General features: G+C 47.0%; 1 protein-coding gene across 1 annotated transcript in view; it reads right to left on the bottom strand.

Moving 5' to 3' along the window:
• Positions 1 to 21,637, bottom strand: part of grid2 (glutamate receptor, ionotropic, delta 2) — a gene marked incomplete at both ends in the record, with an annotated part of 442,717 nt that overhangs the window by 412,826 nt on the left and 8,254 nt on the right. Inside the window, 1 exon segment of the mRNA XM_084323184.1 lies at positions 4,562 to 4,663. Coding sequence (XP_084179310.1) covers positions 4,562 to 4,663 — 102 coding nt within the window.

Here is a 21,637-nt window from a genome sequence, read left to right as displayed (position 1 = left end):
AGGGAAATAGAGGGATAGAGAGCAAGATAAATATAGAGAGAGCAAGGGAAAGAGAGGGAGAGAGAGCAAGAGACAGATTGACAGATAGAGAGAGCAAGGGAAAGAGAGGGAAAGAGAGGGTGCAAGATCAAGAGAAAGATAGAGAGCAGGGGAAATAGAGGGAAAGAGAGGGAGAGAGAGCAAGGTAAAGATAGAGAGATTTGATTTGATTTTATTACGGATCCCCATTCGCTGGTGCCATGGCAACCAGCTAATCTTCCTGGGGTCCACACAAAAACATACAAAACAATTATTGCAAAACAGAATTATTAAAAGCCAGTACTCAACATACAATACACAATGAAACTAACAATTAAGATGGCTAAAATTACATGCAAGCAAAGAAACAGAAAACAAAAAAAACAAAACAACACAAAATACAAAATACAGTGTTGAATACAATTTAAGATTGTTTTTAAAATTTTGTATTTTTTAGAATTGCTTTTAGAATGCTCATCAATGTTACTAAAACATCAATTTCACCATACCTTTAAAAAGAAAAGAAAACACAAAGTAATCAGAAGAAGTTATCAGAAGAAGTTTTGGATAACATGGCTGCAGCTACACTCATGCATGACATATTAATCTCCTTCCGGATTATGGCTCCTTTGAGTTTCTTTTTGAGAGCAAGGGAAAGAGAGGGAGAGAGAGCAATAGAAAGATAGAGAGAGCAATATAAAGATAGAGAGAGCAAGGGAAAGAGAGGGAAAGAGAGGGAGAGCAAGATAAAGAGAGAGATAGAGGGAGATAGGGAGAACAAGAAAACGAGAGTTAGAGAGGGGGAGAGCAAGATAAGTAAAGATATAGAGAGAGGGAGAGCAATATAAAGAGAGAAAGATATACTGTATGGAGAGCAAGACAAAGAGAGAGGGAGAGAGAGAGGGAGAGCAAGATAAAGAAAGGGTAGAGAGAGAGGGAGATCAAGAGAAAGAGAGATGGAGAGAGAGGGAGAGCAAGAGAAAGGCCTTGTCCAGACTAAAACGATTTAGATCTTTTTCGTTTTCGTTTCTTTTTCATTTAAAAAAAGGTTTCCGTAAAAACAAAAATGTCTCAAGATAATAAGTGCGTGCCACAAATTTACAAAATAAATGTCTTTCCTGTTTACTTTTATTTTGAAAACCCCCGACCGGAAGTGTTGTCATTGTTTTGAGCTGACCTAGTTTCCAGAGACAAACACCGCGCAGGTTCGGGAGTGGAGAAAGAGAGAGAGAGAGAGAGAGAGAGAGAGAGAGAGAGAGAGAGAGAGAGAGAGAGAGAGAGAGAGAGAGAGAGAGACCACGGCTCGAACTACCTGTGTTGTAGTTGTATTTAAGCATTACATCACGTGCAGGAGTGGTTTGTGAACAATAAACCATGCCTAGGGGTGGTCGTTAGACCACCCTAGGCATGGTTTATTTTTCACAAATTACGACTGCAAGTGGTGTAATGCTTTTATACAACTGTCACATTCATCCAACCTTATTGCTATACAATAAACACACATTAATCGAAGATTTATTGAAAAAACCATCCGCCAGAAAAAGTAGTTCCCACAACTACAAAAAAGACAAGTTGCCTCCATGTGGAAGCAGCTCGGAAGTGCATCCAACCAACTAACACATCCAACTGTGTGTTATTGGAAGCAGCTTGAAGTGCATCCAACCAACTAACACATCCAACTGTGTGTTATTGGAACTAACACATCCAACTGCCTTTCAACTAAGGCATCCAACCAACTAACACATCCAACTGCCTTTCAACTAAGACATCGAACCAACTAACACATCCAACTGCCTTTCAACTAAGACATCGAACTAACTAACTTCATGCTGGGGAGGCTACATCAACTCAAGGGACACCAACAAGCTCAACAAGCTGGTGAGGAAGGCTAGCTCCATGGTGGGAGTCGAGCTACCTAGACTTGAGGTGATGGCAGAGAGGGGGATGATAAGGAAGCTGGCTCCCATCATGGAGAACCCCTACCACCCCCTCTACGACGAGCTAGTCAAGATGAGAAGCTTGTTCAGCCACAGACTCATTCCCTGACACTCAACTAACCGCCTCGGACAGTCCTTCATACCAGCGGCTATCAGGCTCCACAACAGTGGGCAGCGACTAGCAGCCTCCAGGCTCCACAACAGGGGGCAGCGACAGCGACTGCTACCAGACATTGACCTGGGACTTATAGGAACCCAAGGAGGACAACCTACACTACCTTAGGCGTACTGCACCTTATGTGGATACTGTGATACTGTGATACTGTGAATAATGTATATTTCAGTGGATACCGTGATACTGTGAATAATGTATACTCAGTAGATAGTAAATTATAACACTACCTTATGCATACTGCACCCTATGTGACACTGTGAATAATGTGAATATTTCTTCAGCTAGTCAGATAGTAAATTATATTGACCATATTGATCAAATTGTTTACACTGCCTGTGTTGTTTTTTACTACCTGTACACTGTGTTGTTTTACTACCTGTACCCCCCCCATGCTGCTATGATGCCTGCATTTCCCCCTTATCTTATCTTATCCAACTGCCTTTCAACTAAGACATCCAACCAACTAACACATCCAACTTTTTAATTATGAAGTTAGTGGTTATTGGAATGATTGATTGATTGATTGAAAATTGTATTACCAGATGCAGAATGGGTACAATACAGTACGGCTCAATACACACAATTGTTAAGGGGATGCAGACCTACTTTCTATAGAACTTCATTCTTAGATGCTTCTATAGAAAGTAGGTAAAACAAATTAAAATGTTTTCTTTGCCCTATAAGAAAAAAAAAGTTTTCTTCGCCCTATTTTTTTATTTATTTTTTTAGCCTAAACTTAACCAGTTGGAAACCAGGCGTACAGTAATAAAATTAGCAATCAACCAATCAATCAATTCAATAGACCATGCTCACTTAAAACAGCGCTGCTTCTCTCTCAGTCTGACTCCCCCGCTGTTGCAGACAGGAGTGTGTGTGTGTGTGTGTGTGTGTGTGTGTGTGTGTGTGTGTGTGTGTGTGTGTGTGTGTGTGTGTGTGTGTGTGTGTGTGTGTGTGTGTGTGTGTGTGTGTGTGTGAGTGTGTGTGTGTGTGTGTGTGTGTGTGTGTGTGTGTTTGTGTGGGAGTGAACGCTGCAGTCAGGTGGAAGGAAGTAGAAATTTAAAATAAAATTGCAAATAATCAATCAATCAATCCGCAATTTTTCTTTTGTTCTAAAATGACTCATGACCCATCAATTACATCATCCAACATTGTTTAAAGGACTAAGACATTCGCCTTGACAGAATCGCTTCATATTTAGTCGTTATGACGCTATCAACATATCCATTTGTTAAAGATTATTGTCCGCCATCTTGTTTTCCCGGTGGCGTGATATGTGATTCGGTTGTGGGCGGGTCCTGGGACCAGCAGCGTGGAATGGTCCCAATACATACGTGTAAATGGACGGTTTCAGCCAATCAGAATCGAGAAATTTGCATGCTGTTGTATAATAATAAAGTCATTGATTGATGTTTAACTTGTACCTGTTTCCAGTCCTGTCGACTAGCAAACGTTGTCTGTATTTAACGTTACCTCAGGATACCACTGTCTATTGTATTTAGTTGGTTAGCTATTTAGCTAATGTGGATAGCATTTTGAATAGCATCAATGCTAGCTGGCTGGCTACAGCTTTATTTACAAAATGATGGAGGCTTTTTTATCGTCAAGGTAAGAGAGCATTTGTCATGATCAACTGAAGGCATATGCAATGGAACAGTATGTGCTTGGCAACTACTTGGGTTTTCAGAAAAAGGCCCACTCTGTGACGCTAATCTCTAGCTAGTAACGTGTATTTCATCACAGTAGCCTCCCAGTGTCTAATAAACACTTCTAGCCAGGACAATACGACATATGAATCATGTTTCTTTTTGTTGGCTGGGTTTGCATGCGGATTAAGGGAGATGTCAATCTGTTGTCGACGGTGGTAGTACATTTAGCTGTAAAAGCCTGATCAAGCTCAATAGCTTCTGTAACACGAACACAACTACTCTGTACATGCCATTGTTGTTGTGATGTGGGAGCACACAGGGGGTAAGGGAGAGGTGGGCTATCGCGTCATCGGTTCAGGAGAAGACGTGTACCGCTTGTAAAGATGGTGACGCAATAGAGGGCGTCTTCAGGCGTCTTCAGAATTGCGCACTCTGGTAGCTGCCCAGAATTGCGCAGTTCCGTGTGGCTGAAAGGTGCAAACGATAAAATACTTTGTCTAAAACGAAAAAAATTAAATCGTTTTAGTCTGGACATGGCCAAAGAGAGGGGTACAGGGAGATCAAGAGAAAGATAGAGGGAGAGAGCGAGAAGGAGACACACACACACACACACACACACACACACACACACACACACACACACACACACACACACACACACACACACACACACACACACACACACACACACACACACACACACACACACACACACACACACACACACACACACACACACACACACACACACACACACACACACACACACACAGGTTTGTACTCACCAGAACAGTGACGACTCGTAGCACCACTCCTCTCATGTTATTCTCCAGCTTCCTGTCTGTCAGTGTTCCGTTAAGGCCATGGACCGGGTCCCACGTCGCCAGCTGTACAACACACACACAACAATGCATGCACACACACACACACACAGACACACAAACACACACACACACAAAATAAACCATTAGATTCGTAGCAAATATAATTTGGTCTCCAGCGACAGAATCCAATATTTCCCCATTAGAAGGAGGGTCCCCGAGCAACGAACAGATTAGATTTAGACAGCCATCAGATGGCAAAGTCACCAGCGAACATCTCACCACTATTACCTCTGCTTTCAGAACCTCAACCCTCGTGCCTAAAAAGAACTGCCCGCTTTGCGGTCGGAAACACTTGGGGTCAAATCACGTTAAATTCAGCCAATTTAAAAATGTCGAGACTAAAATTCACGTCACAAAGCAACAGATCACAGATTTTCAGTAATTTCTCAATAGGTTGGATACGACAAGCTTGTCTCATGATTGTATGAATTTTGAACAAACGCTTCCTGAATTGACTCAATGGACAACAAAATACAATCTGTTTTATCAAACAAAACACACCAAAAATTATACAGAGAGCATTTGAAATATACATTTGAATATACTCATTTCCTCTTACACTACAAGTGTCTGAGTTCTTGGAAAGAGTAGGCATGCATATTTTGTGTTTTAAGTCACTTATTTGTCTGTGCTGTTAAGTATTGAACAGGCTTCTCTCACAAAGGTTAAAGGTCTGTTAGGGCCCTTTCTCACTCACTGCTCTGTGTCGAATCAGACCTGGCTCGCATCAGAAAAGGGTGTGTCTGTCTGAGTGAGAACGCTGTCCCCCGTCCCCGCCCCCCGCTGATTCGTCCCCGGGGGCGTTGAACCTGGACCACTGAAATAGGTGGTCTCAGGCGCGCACCCGTGGTCGACCAGTAGATCAATGACATTCAATATAATGCATATAATCGATGCAGCAATGTTACTAGTAAAAGCTAACTAGCGTTTAGCCGTTAGCTTAGCGCTATCGTTAAAACGCTCAAAAGCGGACTCTACAACACCATCCATTCGTGATAAAATGGGGTGGGTTATATTGACAAGGCTTGACAACAGAAGTTCAAATATAACTTCATATTTATTGGCCATTTGTTCATTTTATATCAGCATCCAGAGTCCGCAGTTGTGTTAAGACATTCCTGTTTACATTTTCCGGTCGACCAGTAGATCAATGACATTCAATATAATCGATGCGAGCAATGTTACTAGTAAAAGGTTAAGCTAACTAGCATTAGCCGTTAGCTTAGCGTTATTGTTAACCCTGCAAAACGATCAAAAGCGGACTCTACAACAGAGTTCCATTCGTGAGAAAAGGGGGGTGGGTTATATTGACAAGGCTTGACACCAGAGGTTCAAATATAACTTCATATTTATTAGTTATTTGTTTCTTTATATCAGAATCCATTCTCCAGTCTCCGTGTTAACACTTCCTGTGTTTACATTTCGAGCGTGACATCATCGACTACGGCAAGCTTACAAGCTCAAAACGCAAACCGTAAACAAAACCCAGAGCGCACCCAGACTGAAGTGTGTACACAAACTAGAGGGGGGAGAGGGGGGGGGGGGAGTTCGCATCAGATCTCGGAACGGGCAGAACGGAACGAAATAGAAACGAATAGGGTGAGTGAGAAAGGGCCTTTAGTCTCAGAGAGTGGATTGAGGCTGTAAACAGTGAACATAGTTTATCGCACCAACAATTGCTATCTTGGTAAACATCTGGCATCCTGCTTTCTTATCTTACAAATGTTAAACATCTTGTTGACTGATGCATCCCTAAATGTAATGACTTTGTTTCTATGGAAGCATAAAAACAGATGCTAGGTAGGTTATTGTGTTGTATAGCTGCTGTTGTTGTGGTTCAAGTTTCAAGTTCAAGTTTGTTTATTATATGTCACAACAAAATACAGAATACTTTATATGAAATGCTCATTTCTGAAAGAGCCCCTGAGAGTGTGCTACATACAGTAAAAGAAAAGTAAGTAAGTAAAAAATAAATAAATTAGGAAGTAAGTAAAAGTAAGTAAAGTCAATATACATATATATACAATATACAACACAATAAAATGAGCAACAGTGAGGTACAATGCAGAAATTAGATGTGGTACAAGACTCAGGGTAGGGTGCAAATGAGGTATGGATGTAGTGCAAATCTTTTAAATACTAGCAGTGGCGGCTCGCCACCGGGGGCGCTAGGGCGCCGACCCACCTGTTAAATGAGAGAAGAAGAAAAAAAACTTTTAGTTTTTGTTTTATAGCCCTATAAATAATATAAACATGTTTAAAATGAATAATATTTACTCATTGTAAGTATGTTTGTGTTTCCAATGCACAATATAACTTAATTTTACAAAGATTAATAATAGTTTTCCTGAACAGGAAGTGACGATTCTGTCTGATATAGACCTTTTCATTACGTAGCCGCAGGCATTTCTCCTCGCCGTATTTCTCTCTGGGCTAGGCGCAATTGCGCCTGGAGTGCGTTGAATATGATGTATTATGATGGAACTCGGGCGCTGGTTTGAAACGACCTAGCAAGCAGCCGAGCGTCTAAAAGCTCTCTGATTGGCCGACGCGGTACTTTCCGTAACCGCAGTTTGCAACATGAGTTTATGCTGTTGTTGTGTTGTGTGATGCAGATATTTGTCTTGGAGCGTGATGGCAAGTTCTTTCAACGGTTAGGCTTAGGCACTCTTTCAAAGTTGGTTAAGGTTAGAGTTTGTCTTAGAGCAGGGCGATAGAACACCAGGTAGTTTGCAGGCTGTTCGAGGCGGACATGGACAAAGGAGGGACATGCATGGACAATGGATGGACATCAACACAGGCTGGATGGACAATGCCATGGAGTGGATATACAAGCCAACAACAAGGTAGATTAGCGATCTTAACTCTAGTTTAATACATGATACGTTGTCTACTGATGCCGCATAATATCAACAGCTGATTCGTTGTAACGTTACAGCTTTCAGCTAACGTTAGCTACTGCTAGCTGTTAGCTCCGTTAGCTTAGCTGGCCACTTTTATAATTACTGCATGGAAACGGAGTAACGTTAACGTTTAAACGTTATGTCGAGGTCATACAATACTACAGTCGACATACGGTTAACGTTACCCCGTTTCCATGAAGTGTTTAAATAGCAGCAATCTTGTTGAAAATGTAACGTTACTAAAATGCTCTCTCTCTCTCTCTCTCTCTCTCTCTCTCTCTCTCTCTCTCTCTCTCTCTCTCTCTCTCTCTCTCTCTCTCTCTCTCTCTCTCTCTCTCTCTTTCTTTTGGATTGAAAATACATGGATTATGGCTTGTTCAATATCGTCTATGTTTGAATGATTGAATGAATGAAAACTTTATTAACAGATTGCAGAATGGGTACAATACAGTACGGCTCAATACACAAAATTGTTAAGGGGATGCAGACCAGAGAAAGACTTTGTCTTGTTTACATCAGGGTCCCAGATTTTCGATTCATATCGATAGTTTAATAGCTAGCCTTGGCTCGTTTAACAATATGCAAAATATGTGTACAGCCCTGTACTCATACTGAAGTTATTCTTGGTATATAATACGTATATACTAGGTCTGATTGTGTAACGAATCGATTCCACGTCGCGCTGTGTGTGAGAGAGAAGGAGAGAGAGGGAGAGATCTGCGTGTGTTTGGAGACGGAGCGAGTTTTGTTTCTAACTTTTCTATTTATATATTGTGTTTCAAGTTGTGAATTAGACTATACTTTATTTGACTGGTTGTGTGTTGTTGTAGTAACAGCTGAGCGACTCGTTCATAAGAGCCGATTCATTGCCGTGAGCGTGAGTCGAATCGCTCACGTCTTGCCATGAGTCGGTTGCGTGGTACTGTACATGTTTGCAAAATGTTTTGGTATAGCGCCCCTAGTGGAGAGAGAACCAGCAGCCGCTACTGAATACTAGATGAATATAAAGTTTGATAAAGTGTCAAAAGTGAGTAAGTGAGTTTGTACATGTGGATGCGTGTGCAGTGTGTGTAGATGGTGCTGTCTCCAGTCTGACGAGTGAGTGGCACAGGCCCATAAACATGCCCCAATGTGTGTTCTTATGTTATGGCTCATGCTCTCAAAGCCTCCTGCGCCGCGGGACTGGTGAGTAGGGTTGGGTACCATTCACATTTGAATCGATTTGTTAATAATTAGGGATGTCCGATATCATCGGCCGATATTGGCATTAAAATGTGATATCTGAAATTATCGGTTTTCAAAGAAAATCTTTTTTTTCTTCTTTTTTTTTTTACATTTGTTTAACCTTTGTTTACCCAGGCAAGCAAGTAAGAACAAATTCTGATTTAATTTATTGTCAAAAGTATGCATAATCCAGGCAAGCAAGTAAGAACAAATTCTGATTTAATTTATTGTCAAAAGTATGCATAATGTTGTGATAATTCCACGACAAGAGATATGTAATGTTAATTACCTGAAATTATTCCGTTTTTGGGGGGGGGGGGGGGGGGGGGGGGGGGGGCCCTGCATATATCGGTATCGGTTGATATCGGTATCGGAAATTAAGAGTTGGACAATATCGGTATATCGGTATCGGTAAAAAAGCCAATATCGAACATCATAATATATATATTTTATAATAATAATAATAATAATAATAATAATAATAATAATAATAATAATAATAATAATAATAATAATAATAATAATAATAATAATAATAATAATAATAATAACGCTATTATTATTATTATTATTATTATTATTATTATTATTATTATTATTATTATTATTATTATTATTATTATTATTATTATTATTATTATTATTATTATTATTATTATTATTATTATTATTATTATTATTATTATTATTATTATTATTATTATTATTATTATTATTATTATATCTTCTGGCGGGTCATTAAAGGGTCATTAAATAGAAGTTGCCTATTCTCGGTCCTTGCCCCTCAATGGTGGAAAGAACTTCCCACCACAGTTAGGACAGCCGAAACCCGTCCAATCTTTCGCCGTCGACTAAATACGCACTTCTTCAATCATTATCTAAAAAAAATATATATATTTTAAAAACTCTACCCTTAACTAACATTACTGTCATGCACTTGTCCTAATAAACTAACCTACACTGTAGCACTCAACACTTTGATGAACAGTGTTACTCAGCTGATAGAGTTGTACCCTTCCTGCTGTCTTGTTGTACAAAACTTGTAAGTCACTTTGGATAAAAGCGTCAGCTAAATGACAAAATGTAAATGTAAATGTAATGTAATGTATATAATATATAATATTGCAGTGAGCGTTGTCTGCATCTAGCTTTGTAAAGTGTAACCACACTTGTGACCATTTTCGGCTTGCCATTACCCCGACTGCTTTGTTGTTGATGAAGTCAGATCCTAGGTAAGCTTGTGAACGCTGACGTGAACGTGCGGCACACTTCATAGGTTTCGGTAAACGAAACGTTGACGTCATCGGACATTATAAAAAAAATTGTTTCGATCAATGCACCATTCACCATTTACGATTATTGTAATGTATAATGTAAAAAATAAGGCATACAGACCCCCATCTGCACCTTTGATTACACTGCCTACTTGCTCATATTCAGAGTTAATACTTTTACTTTTATTTGCATTACCGAAATGTGGCACCGGTGGATCTAACGTGAATCGGTACTCTGTAGTACCGACGTGATTCGGTCGGGGGGGGGGGGGGTTGGGTATGCGGGGTGGGGGAAACTGTACAACTGTACAAGCAAAACTGTACATTGGAATATCGACGAAACCTTACTTGGTCCCAAGAAGAGGGTCTTGTGTATTATTGGGTTAGGCCATTTACTGTACATTGGAGGGGATTGGGTTAGGACATTTACAGGGGCCAGTTTCGAATTGCAGTCTCCCGTAGGTGCTCTTTGAGAGTGGTTTTGAAAGTGGGTAGTGATTCACATTCCTTTACACCGAAACAGCAAAGTAAATGGTAACAGGCCATCCCTCCATTCGTCAGTCCTGTATAGGTGTTTACCTGCCTCGTGGACCCAGTGGTATTTTAGAGCCAGGGCACAGTAGAGAGCTGGGGCGGAATGATACATGCCCCCCCCCCCTCAACAGCATTCATTATGACAGGGATTCCTCTGCTGTTACTGCTGCTCTATCAGATGACGTGCGGCCAGGGAGGAGAACAAGGGCACTGAGAGAGTGCCCTTGTGGATGTCATGCAATAAAGGTCGAATTGGAAATTGGATTGGAGGTGATTTGTTTGAGAGCACAAATCCCTCGGCCCACCGGGTTAGAACGTCCCGCTGTTACTGCGAGAGGCCGACTGACTGGTAACCATAAAAGTTGCCGGTTTGATCCCCGGGCACCTTCAGGAGGGTGTGTAAAAGTGCCCGTGAAGCAAGGCACTGAGCCCCAGATTTGCTGCAGAGGTGCTGCACTGGAGATGACCCCATGCTCTGACCTTTGACCTATGAAGACATGCATTATTCACATTAACATTTTAGTAATTTAGCTGACAGTAAGTTCTGTACAACAAGTCAACAGGAAGGGTACAACTCTGGAAGCTAAGATTGTTCGTCAAACAGCATCAAATTTGAATGCTACAGTCTTGAGTGAATAGTAGTAGAGACATATAGCATAGTAGGTACTAGGTAGTAATATAGCCTAGGCAAGGTAGATTCCTAAGTAGCAAAGTGCATAGTAGTGTTTTTGTACATAATCATGGGAGAACTGATGAACACATTTAAATGGTCTGGTATAAGCTGATGATAAAGTAATTGTCTCGGTATCCTCACAGAGGACCGCTGGGCAACACCACAGGGACCGGCTCTGGTCCGCGACCCTGGGGTTGAGACCCGCTGCCTCCATAAGATCAAACTGTGTTGGTCTCCCCGGAGAGAGCGGCTCTGCCCAAGAGAGTTTGTTTTAGCAGTTTGCTCTTCAAAGACACACACACACACCAGTGCGCGCGCGCGCCCACACACACACACACACACACACACACACACACACGCACACGCACACGCACACAGAAGCACACACACACACGCACACGCACACAGAAGCACACACACACACACACACACAGAAGCACACACACACACACACACAGAGAAGCACACAAGCACACACAAGCACACACACACAAACACACACAGAAGCATACACACACATAAGCACACACACACACAATCACACGCACACACACATATACACATGCACACACACATATACACACACACACACACAACCACACACACACACACACACACACATACATGCACACACACACAATCATACACACACACACACACACACACACACACACACACACACACACACACACACACACACACACACACACACACACACACACACACACACACACACACACACACACACACACACACACACACACACACACAGAAGTTGGGCATGATTTAGTTGCTCAAAAGCAAACACACTAACAAAACAGAGCAGAGGGCATTCTACAGAGGGAAAAAATGAATATAGGATATTACTTCTTTACAAAATCCGTACAATAAGTCCTGCATGGGTTTTTTCCTTAATGTTTGCGGAATACATTTGAAACCGAGTTTAAAAGCTCTGCCAGTAAGCGGCTGGGTGGCGCAGCGGACATTGCGCTCGTCACCAATGCAAGAGACACCGGGTTCGACTCCGGCTGTCGGCGTTGCCTCCGGCTTGGGCCGGCCGTCATACTAACTCAATTGGCAGAGTTAGCGGGTGGGAAGTCGATGGGTGGTAATCTGGACGTTGTGGACAGCGACTCCTACAGGTCGGTTGGGGACACCTGCACAGCAGAGACAGGAAATGGCGGCGGTAGTGTGAGCCTCCCACACGTTACACCTCGCCACTGAGAGTCCGCGCTGGCAGGTGAAAAGATGTGACAGGCTGCCTCCTCACCAATGAGAGTCCACGCTGGCAGGTGAAAAGATGTTACAGGATGCCTCCTTGTGTACCGGAGGGGACATGTGATGCAAGGCTTCTGTCCTCCCTACAACCGGCCAGTTGGGGGCATATGCGAGCAACGTTCAAGACGGAGAGAATGTGGATCAAAAAGAAAAAAGCTCTGCCAGTAATACCGGTCTTGGGCGTTAATGATGGGAGTGCTGAGTTCTGAACGAGCTCCTCGCTGAACTGGCAGATGTGAGGCGTGCGTTAACCCTTTCACTACCGCACTACAGAAGGTTAACCATTTACTATCACACTACAGACGGTTAATGCGGTGATAGTAGAGGGTTAACCTTCTGTAGTGTGGAAGTGAAAGGGTTAACCTGTCGTCGTGCGGCAGTGAAAGGGTTAACCGTCTGCATTGTCGCAGTTATATTATCGTACTTGGCTTATCGCGTCCCGCTCTTAAGTCTATCGAGATATACCTCATCTCATGTACCTATTGTACTTACACAACGAACTAGTACACCCACACCTGCCGGGTCCCGCCCCTATGGAGGCGTAGCCTATAAGATAGTAGGCATGGTCCCCAATACACTCTTCCTCTATTTTCGTTCCCAGCATAGCGGATGCAGTGCACCTTATGTAACTAGTGTTATGAAAAGATTAGAGAAATTACGTAATGTTGAAAGCTTACCGGAGGTTTGCTTACCCCTGGCATCTTCGAGGCATGTTTCAGCGACACATCGGGCCTATGTTGATGTTCCTCATCTGTCGGCAGCCAGATCAAGGGGCAGCGTACAAGGTTGGCTATCGAGCCGGGTTGTACAAAGGTAGGCCCTGTGTCATCAGGCACGGGTATTAGTGTTAGTAATGCTGGGTTGTTTGTTACATAACCATGTTGTGTGTCGGCGCCAGGGGCGGGATGGTTTGGTGAACGTTCACTGCAGTGAACGGGTTCCAAACGGTCCTGAAAGCGTGCTGTTAAACAACTAATGCTAATGCTACATGCTAATACTAATGCTACATGCTAACACTACTGCTACGCTGTTCTAATGTCTCCGCCGTGAGATGTTGTCACTTCTCCCTCCTCTTGCCCGGTTCATCAATGAAGGTCAGTCGGTAGCTGTTGTGGGGGTTTTGCTGAGTCCTATTTACCTTTTTACGGGTAAGTGGGTTGACAACAGGGTAGGCCGTGGCTAGGTAGCCTAGCCAGGTAACGCTACCTCTGTGTTCCGGCGGGGTCTGTTGAACGGTGTCCCCACCTGGGAGCCGATGCGTGAGCTCGGCGGTGTAGCAGTATAGCTATACTAATGCAGGATGGGACTTAACGGCGGCCAGTGTTATGGCTCAGCTGGCTAGTTCCTATCCACATTGGTGTCGGGTAGTGGGGCTATGGGTCCAGCCGACATTGTAAACATGTTGCGTGTTTGTGCGCAGGCGGTTGTTGATCTGGGTCCCACATCGCCTCATGCTAGGCTATAGTAGTGTAGTGGGCTACTGTTTTGTTCTGTCACTCTGCTATGAGAAGGTCTGTCTATGCTACAGCTTTCTCTCCTCTCAACCATTTCATGCTGACGGTCAATCGGTGTCTATTGGGGGAGTATGCGGGGGGGGGGCTTTGTTTACCTTTTTTGGTAAATGGGCTAAGCTAGGGCTGGTGTGCTGTTGTGAATATTTTGAATGAATGCGGGACTGGTTCGCTCTGGTCCGCCTCCCCTTAACATTGTGTATATGGGCTTGCTCATTCTACAGTATTTTGTGGTTTAGTTCTTTTATTCATTTAACCCCTTCATGGTGCACACCACAGTGGAGGTTGCTGTTTGCAACCACCAATGGTGCTCTGTGTTAACATCAGTCCTTTGCTTTTGACATGTTGAAACAGTGCCCCGCCCGGCCGACGCCATGGGTGGGTCAGCCTGGCGAGTGGCTGGTGGGCTGCTAAAGCCTGTACCGCCACGTTATGGTATTGGTGGCGATTAGAACTGTGTTCGAATTGCTGTTTTTTCTATAAAAAAAATGGTGTCTGGTGGCGGGGCCTTGAGGGCCAGCCGACGTCGACACATCGCGCGAGGTTGTTGACGTTATTAGCTTTGACCTAGCCGCAAGCTATAACCGCTCAGGGTTCCCCTCTCCGCAGGGGATTTTTGGTCTTCTGCTGGAGCGCGGGCGGTATTGTCCTAGGCCCCACACCGCCTCACACCGCGCAGCCAGAAGTAGAGAGCACGGCCTCGTCAGCGGCGATGACGAGGCCCTCGACAGGCGGCCATGATTTTCCCCCGTCAGAGGTATCCTGGGCGTTGAGTCGACAGGTGTCCACAAGGCCGACAGCCTTGGCGGCGAGGGATCGGCCATGTTGGATGGGCTCGGCTTGAACAACAAGCCGTCACCGTCCTGCCGCGAGCAGCCCGCTCTCCGATCACTCCCTCCCCCAACACCAGCGGAAAAAGGGGGCTCTGATTGTTTCCTTTGGCTGCGGGCCGCGGAAGCGCGGGCGGCCCCACTTTTCGCTTCTCATGGGGACAGGGGCTGACACCCAGTTGATGGCTGAGCCTGGGTCTGTCCGTGAGAATGTTGTGCTGTCATGCGGCTCCCACACCATAAGCTGTGTTGGTTGAGCCTGGTGTTGCGTCTGTCAACTATAAGTGTTGTCAGCAGGGGGGCTCGAAACCTTTTGAGGCACACAGTGCGGGCTTCCCCGGCCTCGCCTTTGCCAGGCCAGGTATCATGTTGGTGCCTCCCACTCCTGAAAGATTGGCAGTGGTCTCGCAGGCACGCGTGATTTGGGTGGTAGTAATATCACTGCAGGGCTATGCTGTGTAGGAACCCATGGGGTCCTCACGCCTTGCATGTCCGGCTGCAGAACAACTCCTCAGCATGTTCTGGAGGGGTGTTCAGTGGGGGGGCTTTTTTCACCTAGAAAGTCCCCTGTATCAAACCGGCCCTTTCTGTCAGGGTCCCCCCTTGGGTGCGATTGCCTCGTGGGTAGTGTCAGGGTCAGATGTCCCGACACGGAACGCTCTGCTCGCACGGGTCCAGGGTTGGCTACGCACAGCGGGTGGGACCGGGCCACCTATCTACAGTTCCTGGCGGACCTGCGCCACATGGCGGCGGGTGCGTTGGGAGTGTCATCACATATGTCTACGGCTGTACCATATGTCGAGGTGGATGGAGAGAACGCTGAGGCGGGGACTTGTGTTTACACAACCCCACCCGTTTTCGGGTTTGGTAAAGACCTTATTGTCAGGGTCTCCAGCAGTGACAGCTCTGGTCAACGAGATCCAGTCTCTGTGGACGAAGCAAGCCATCGTCGTGGCGTTCTCCTCCCGGTGTTCTCTGGTGCCTGAGAAATCGGGAGGGGGGGGTGTCAGACCCAGGCTGGACCTGTCCCATGGGAAGGTTCAGCATTTTTTGGATCGTCTCCTACCTGTTGAACACTGTCAGGTGGGGGTCTGGTTCTCCTCCATAGACCTGTAGGATGCGTATGCACATCTCCGATCTTCCATCCTAGGGCTTACCTACGCTTCCTTTGCAGGGTTAGCGTACGAGTACCAGAGGCTGCCGTTCGGTTTTTCCATGGCTCCCCGCATCTTCACCAAGTGCGTGGAGGCCGCACTGGGGCCTCTGCGTCGTCAGGGGTTACGGAGTGTATTCTGCCCTGACGACGTTTTGGTCCTTCGCGGTCAAGGTGGATCGTCAGGTCTCGTACCAGGCAGGTCCCTACCAGCCTGGGGTTTGCTGTAGACTGGAAGTAGAGTACTCCTCTTCCCAGTCAACGATTGGAGGGCTATGGGCATCCCTCTCAGAGCGTGTTGTCAACACGCTCGGGAGGTTCCGTCCTAGGACGGTTACGGCGCAGTCTCACGTCACGTTTTTCACCGACGCCTCCCTCGCTGGTGACACGTCGGGCCAACGCAGTAGGGGGCAGCTGGCAAACCATGCTGCCCGGTCTGCGCTACGTTCAATGTGTTGGTATTGAAAGCGGTCCTTCTGGTCCTCACACGGTGTTGATCAGGACGGACAATACGACGTCAGTGTCATATATCGACAGACAGGGAGGAGTACGCTCCCCCTGTCTGCACCAGGCGGCGGGCGGCTGGCTATGGGCGTCCTCCATCTGCGCGGCCTGAGGGCTCCCCACATCCCCGGCAGGGTGATTGTGGGTACAGGTGTACTGTCGCAGGGCGGTCCTCATCCTGACGGGTGGGGATTACGTCCGGACATAGCCAGTCAGGTCTGGGACCAATGCCGTGCCGCCTGGGATTCTTCCCCATACATCTGTTAGGTCAGTTGTTGGGACAGGTACGTTGAGGGGCGCAGGTTCTTGATCCTGATGGTGATACCATCCGGAATGCGCATTCTCCCTCCACTGTCACGCTTTACGCGGGCAGATGACGTATGTTCCAAGTGTGGTGTAAGGCGGGGGGCCGGGACCCAGTCTCCTGCCCCCTGGATGCTGTCCTTAGTTACCTCCAGTCTCTCCTTGATAGACTGTCGGCTTCGACGGTGAGGGTATATGCAGCAGCTATATCCTCCTATCATGAGGGATTTGAGGGGATGTCTTGTTCAGCCACCCTGTTGTGAAGCGTTTCCTGCTTGGCGCTCGACGTGTTAAGCCGGTGCAACGCTCTTTGGCTCCGAGTTGGGATCTTCAATTGGTCCTCGGTCGGTTGTCCTTGGCCCCGTTTGAGCCTCTTGAGCAAGCGCCGTTGGAACAGCTGTCGTTCAAGACCGCGTTCTTGCTGGCCGTCACCTCCGCTGAACGCGTGGGTGTGCTTTGTGCTCTCTCGGTACGACCAGAGTGCCTGTCTTTCGTCCGATTGCGGTGCCACTCTGCGGCCTAATCCTGCCTTCGTGCCTGTAAATATCCGGAGTTCTTCCGCTCCAGGGATATTGTGGTTCAGGCGTTTCATCCGCCTCCTCACGCTAGTGAGTTAGATGCGGGCCTTCACCTGTCATGTCCGGTCCGTGCTTTGGGACTTACCTCAGCCTTACTCAGGACCTCGGGGTCACCGTTCAGCTTTTTGTCTGTCACGGTGGTTCTCATGCCGGTAAGGCACTATCGAACAACGCCTGTTCCATTGGTTGTGCGAGGGCATTGCCCTCTGCTTCACGTTGGCTGGGCAGGATCCCCCAGGGGGCGTCAGGGCGCACTCCACTCGTGGTGTGGCTGCCTCTGCCGCTCTCCTGGGTGGGGCTTCGGTGGAGGACATCTGTGCTGCAGCTTCATGGTCCTCCCCGGGCCCCTTTGTAAGGTTTTACCTCATGGACATGACCGGGGATTCTGTCTCCCAGGCGGTTCTGGGGTCTGTGGCCTTTCCTGCTTCCCGTCCTTGGTAGGGTAGCAGGAGTGTGTGGGTATGGGCCACAGTGTGTTAAGTCACACGTGGTTCCGCCTGTGCTGTGTGTTCAAGGGGTTCTAGTTACTCCTTGCTCGCACTCCAGTGGAGTTGACTGCGCCCCCCCTTCGTTAGGGAGGATGGGGTGACAGGACTCCCCAAACCCCTTGATGTGGGCTTACGGGTCCTCAGGGGGTACATTTGTGGGGCCTCGCGTCCGCTCTAACCCCATATCTCGATAGGCTTAAGAGCGGGACGCGATAAGCCAAGTACGATAATATAATGATAGGTTATGTATATAACCTAGTTATATGAGTACTGGCTGAGCGTCCCGCTCTTAAGCGGCCCTGAGTCCCCTTGAGGGATCTTTTGACTGGGAACGAGATTTTGGCGAGGAAGAGTGTATTGGGGACCATGCCTACTATCTTATAGGCTACGCCTCCATAGGGGCGGGACCCGGCAGGTGTGGGTGTACTAGTTTTTATTCGTTGTGTAAGTACAATAGGTACATGAGATGAGGTATATCTCGATAGGCTTAAGAGCGGGACGCTCAGCCAGTACTCATATAACTAGGTTATATACATAACCTATCGTTTTAACCGTTTGGTAGTGCGGCAGTGAAAGGGTTAAGAGCGGCGGCTCCCACACTCTCTGGACATGGAGGGCCACGAGGGCCCCAGACGTATTCTCAGTGAGGGCCCAGACGTACTGTCAGTGAGGCCCCAGACCTACTCTCAGTGAGGGCCCAGGCGTACTCTCAGTGAGGGCCCAGGCGTACTCTCAGTGAGGGCCCAGACGTACTCTCAGTGAGGGCCCAGGCGTACTCTCAGTGAGGGCCCAGGCGTACTCTCAGTGAGGGCCCAGGCGTACTCTCAGTGAGGGCCCAGACGTATTCTCAGTGAGGGCCCAGACGTACTCTCAGTGAGGGCCCAGACGTACTGTCAGTGAGGGCCCTGACGTACTCTCAGTGAGGGCCCAGGTGTACTCTCAGTGAGGGCCCAGGCGTACTCTCAGTGAGGGCCCAGACGTACTCTCAGTGAGGGCCCAGGCGTACTCTCAGGCTGCGGTTACACTAGGCCCGGTTTTCGTTTCAGTTTTCAGTTTCAGTTTAGCTTTTCAGAACGCTACGTAATGGGGCAAGTTAGACATCGTTTTTGCCTCCTGAGCACAGTGATGTATATACATGTAGTACAATGCCAAAGCAGTAGGTGGCAGTAGGTGGCAATGTAGTTCAAACATGAAGGCCATTTTCAACCAATCAGAAAAGTTGAATGTGCCAATACACTTCCTGCTAAAAATCAACAATCCACCATCTTTAAATGCCTCGCGTGAGCCATTTAGCCAACGTAGCATTTATTTTTCAGCAAAGAAAGTGCAATAAGAGTGCAATAAACAAAACGGATACATTCACTGTGTGTTCTGCCTCTCATTTGTTGATGAAACAAAACCAACATCAACACAATTTACCACAGAGAGCGGATAGTTTAGTCTCACAAAAACATCGCAGATTTCGTTAGCTTACGTGCTAACGTGATTGGAATATGCCAGTATAACATTATAGCATTGTGGCTAGCAGCGTGGTAACGTTAATGCTAGCAGAATTAATGGATGTAAACGTTATTTAACAAAAGGGAATGCAGACTGTTGTAGCTTGGACTGGGCTCCTTATAACAATAACTTGACAACACGTTGGTAGCCGCAGCTAACAGGGTCTGAAAGTAACGTTAGCTAGGTAGCTAACGTTAGCTCACGAGCGACGCTAGCCAGCCAGCACCAAACTGATGATATCAGACGTTGATATCAGGAGCTATCAGTAGCTAGATAACATTAGACAACGCCTCATGTAATAAACAAAAGTGAATAGATGACTGGGCCATTTTGTTTAATGCTTGTTATGTTGAAAGAGGAGCTCTGAGCTGCTCATGCAGTGGACTCTTGCGTGGTAACAATACCCAGACCTACTATCAGTAAGGGCCCAGACCTACTCTCAGTGAGGGCCCAGACCTACTCTCAGTGAGGGCCCAGACGTACTCTCAGTGAGGGCCCAGACCTACTCTCAGTGAGGGCCCAGACGTACTCTCAGTGAGGGCCCAGACGTACTCTCAGTGAGGGCCCAGACCTACTCTCAGTGAGGGCCCAGACCTACTCTCAGTGAGGGCCCAGACGTACTGTCAGTGAGGGCCCAGATCTACTCTCAGTGAGGGCCCAGACCTACTCTCAGTGAGGGCCCAGACGTACTGTCAGTGAGGGCCCAGACGTACTGTCAGTGAGGGCCCAGACGTACTCAGTGAGGGCCCAAACGTACTGTCAGTGAGGGCCCAAACGTACTGTCAGTGAGGGCCCAGACGTACTCGGTGAGGGCCCAGACCTACTCTCAGTGAGGGCCCAGACCTACTCTCAGTGAGGGCCCAGACGTACTCTCAGTGAGGGCCTCAGACGTACTCTCAGTGAGGGCCCAGACCTACTCTCAGTGAGGGCCCAGGCGTACTCTCAGTGAGGGCCTCAGACGTACTCTCAGTGAGGGCCCAGGCGTACTCTCAGTGAGGGCCCAGACCTACTCTCAGTGAGGGCCCAGACCTACTCTCAGTGAGGGCCCAGATCTACTCTCAGTGAGGGCCTCAGACCTACTCTCAGTGAGGTCCCAGACGTACTCTCAGTGAGGGCCCAGGCGTACTCTCAGTGAGGGCCCAGACGTACTGTCAGTGAGGGCCCAGACCTACTCTCAGTAAGGGCCCAGACCTACTCTCAGTGAGGGCCCAGACCTACTCTCAGTAAGGGCCCAGACCTACTCTCAGTGAGGGCCCAGACCTACTCTCAGTGAGGGCCCAGACCTACTCTCAGTGAGGGCCCAGGCGTACTCTCAGTGAGGGCCCAGACCTACTCTCAGTGAGGGCCCAGACCTACTCTCAGTGAGGGCCCAGATCTACTCTCAGTGAGGGCCCAAACGTACTCTCAGTGAGGGCCCAGACCTACTCTCAGTGAGGGCCCAGACCTACTGTACTCTCAGTGAGGGCCCTGACGTACTCAGTGAGGGCCCAAACGTACTGTCAGTGAGGGCCCAGACGTACTCAGTGAGGGCCCAAACGTACTGTCAGTGAGGGCCCAGACGTACTCAGTGAGGGCCCAAATGTACTCTCAGTGAGGGCCCAGACGTACTCAGTGAGGGCCCAAACGTACTGTCAGTGAGGGCCCAGACGTACTCAGTGAGGGCCCAAATGTACTCTCAGTGAGGGCCCAGACGTACTCAGTGAGGGCCCAAACGTACTGTCAGTGAGGGCCCAGACGTACTCAGTGAGGGCCCAAACGTACTGTCAGTGAGGGCCCAGACGTACTCAGTGAGGGCCCAGACGTACTCTCAGTGAGGGCCCAGACCTACTCTCAGTGAGGGCCCAGACCTACTCTCAGTGAGGGCCCAGACGTACTCTCAGTGAGCATTGTTAGACAAATAGTGTTGAACGTGAGTATTACACTCTGAGAAATATTGACATAATTAGCGTGATAGGGAGTAGTATAAGCACAGTAGCATACCACACACCGATGGCGGACATGACCATGCAAGGTGCCGACCTGCTCATTGGGAGAAGTTAGCGGTTAAGTGCCATGCTTGGAATTGAACCAGGAACCTTCAGATAAGTAGGTACAGATTAGTAAGGTACATAATAGTAAAAGACGGTAAGAAGCATTTATTTTTTTTGTATAATTTTTTATTTCAGGTATTGTTGGAAGAGGTGTGTCTTTAGTCGATGGCGGAAAATTGTCCGGGTTTCATCTG

The sequence above is a fragment of the Notolepis coatsorum genome, assembly GCF_963971535.1.
Source record: "Notolepis coatsorum genome assembly, chromosome: 10".
Taxonomy (NCBI): domain Eukaryota; kingdom Metazoa; phylum Chordata; class Actinopteri; order Aulopiformes; family Paralepididae; genus Notolepis; species Notolepis coatsorum.
The sequence above is the reverse complement of the archived record's forward strand: the minus strand, read 5'-3'. Positions and strand labels throughout refer to the sequence as shown.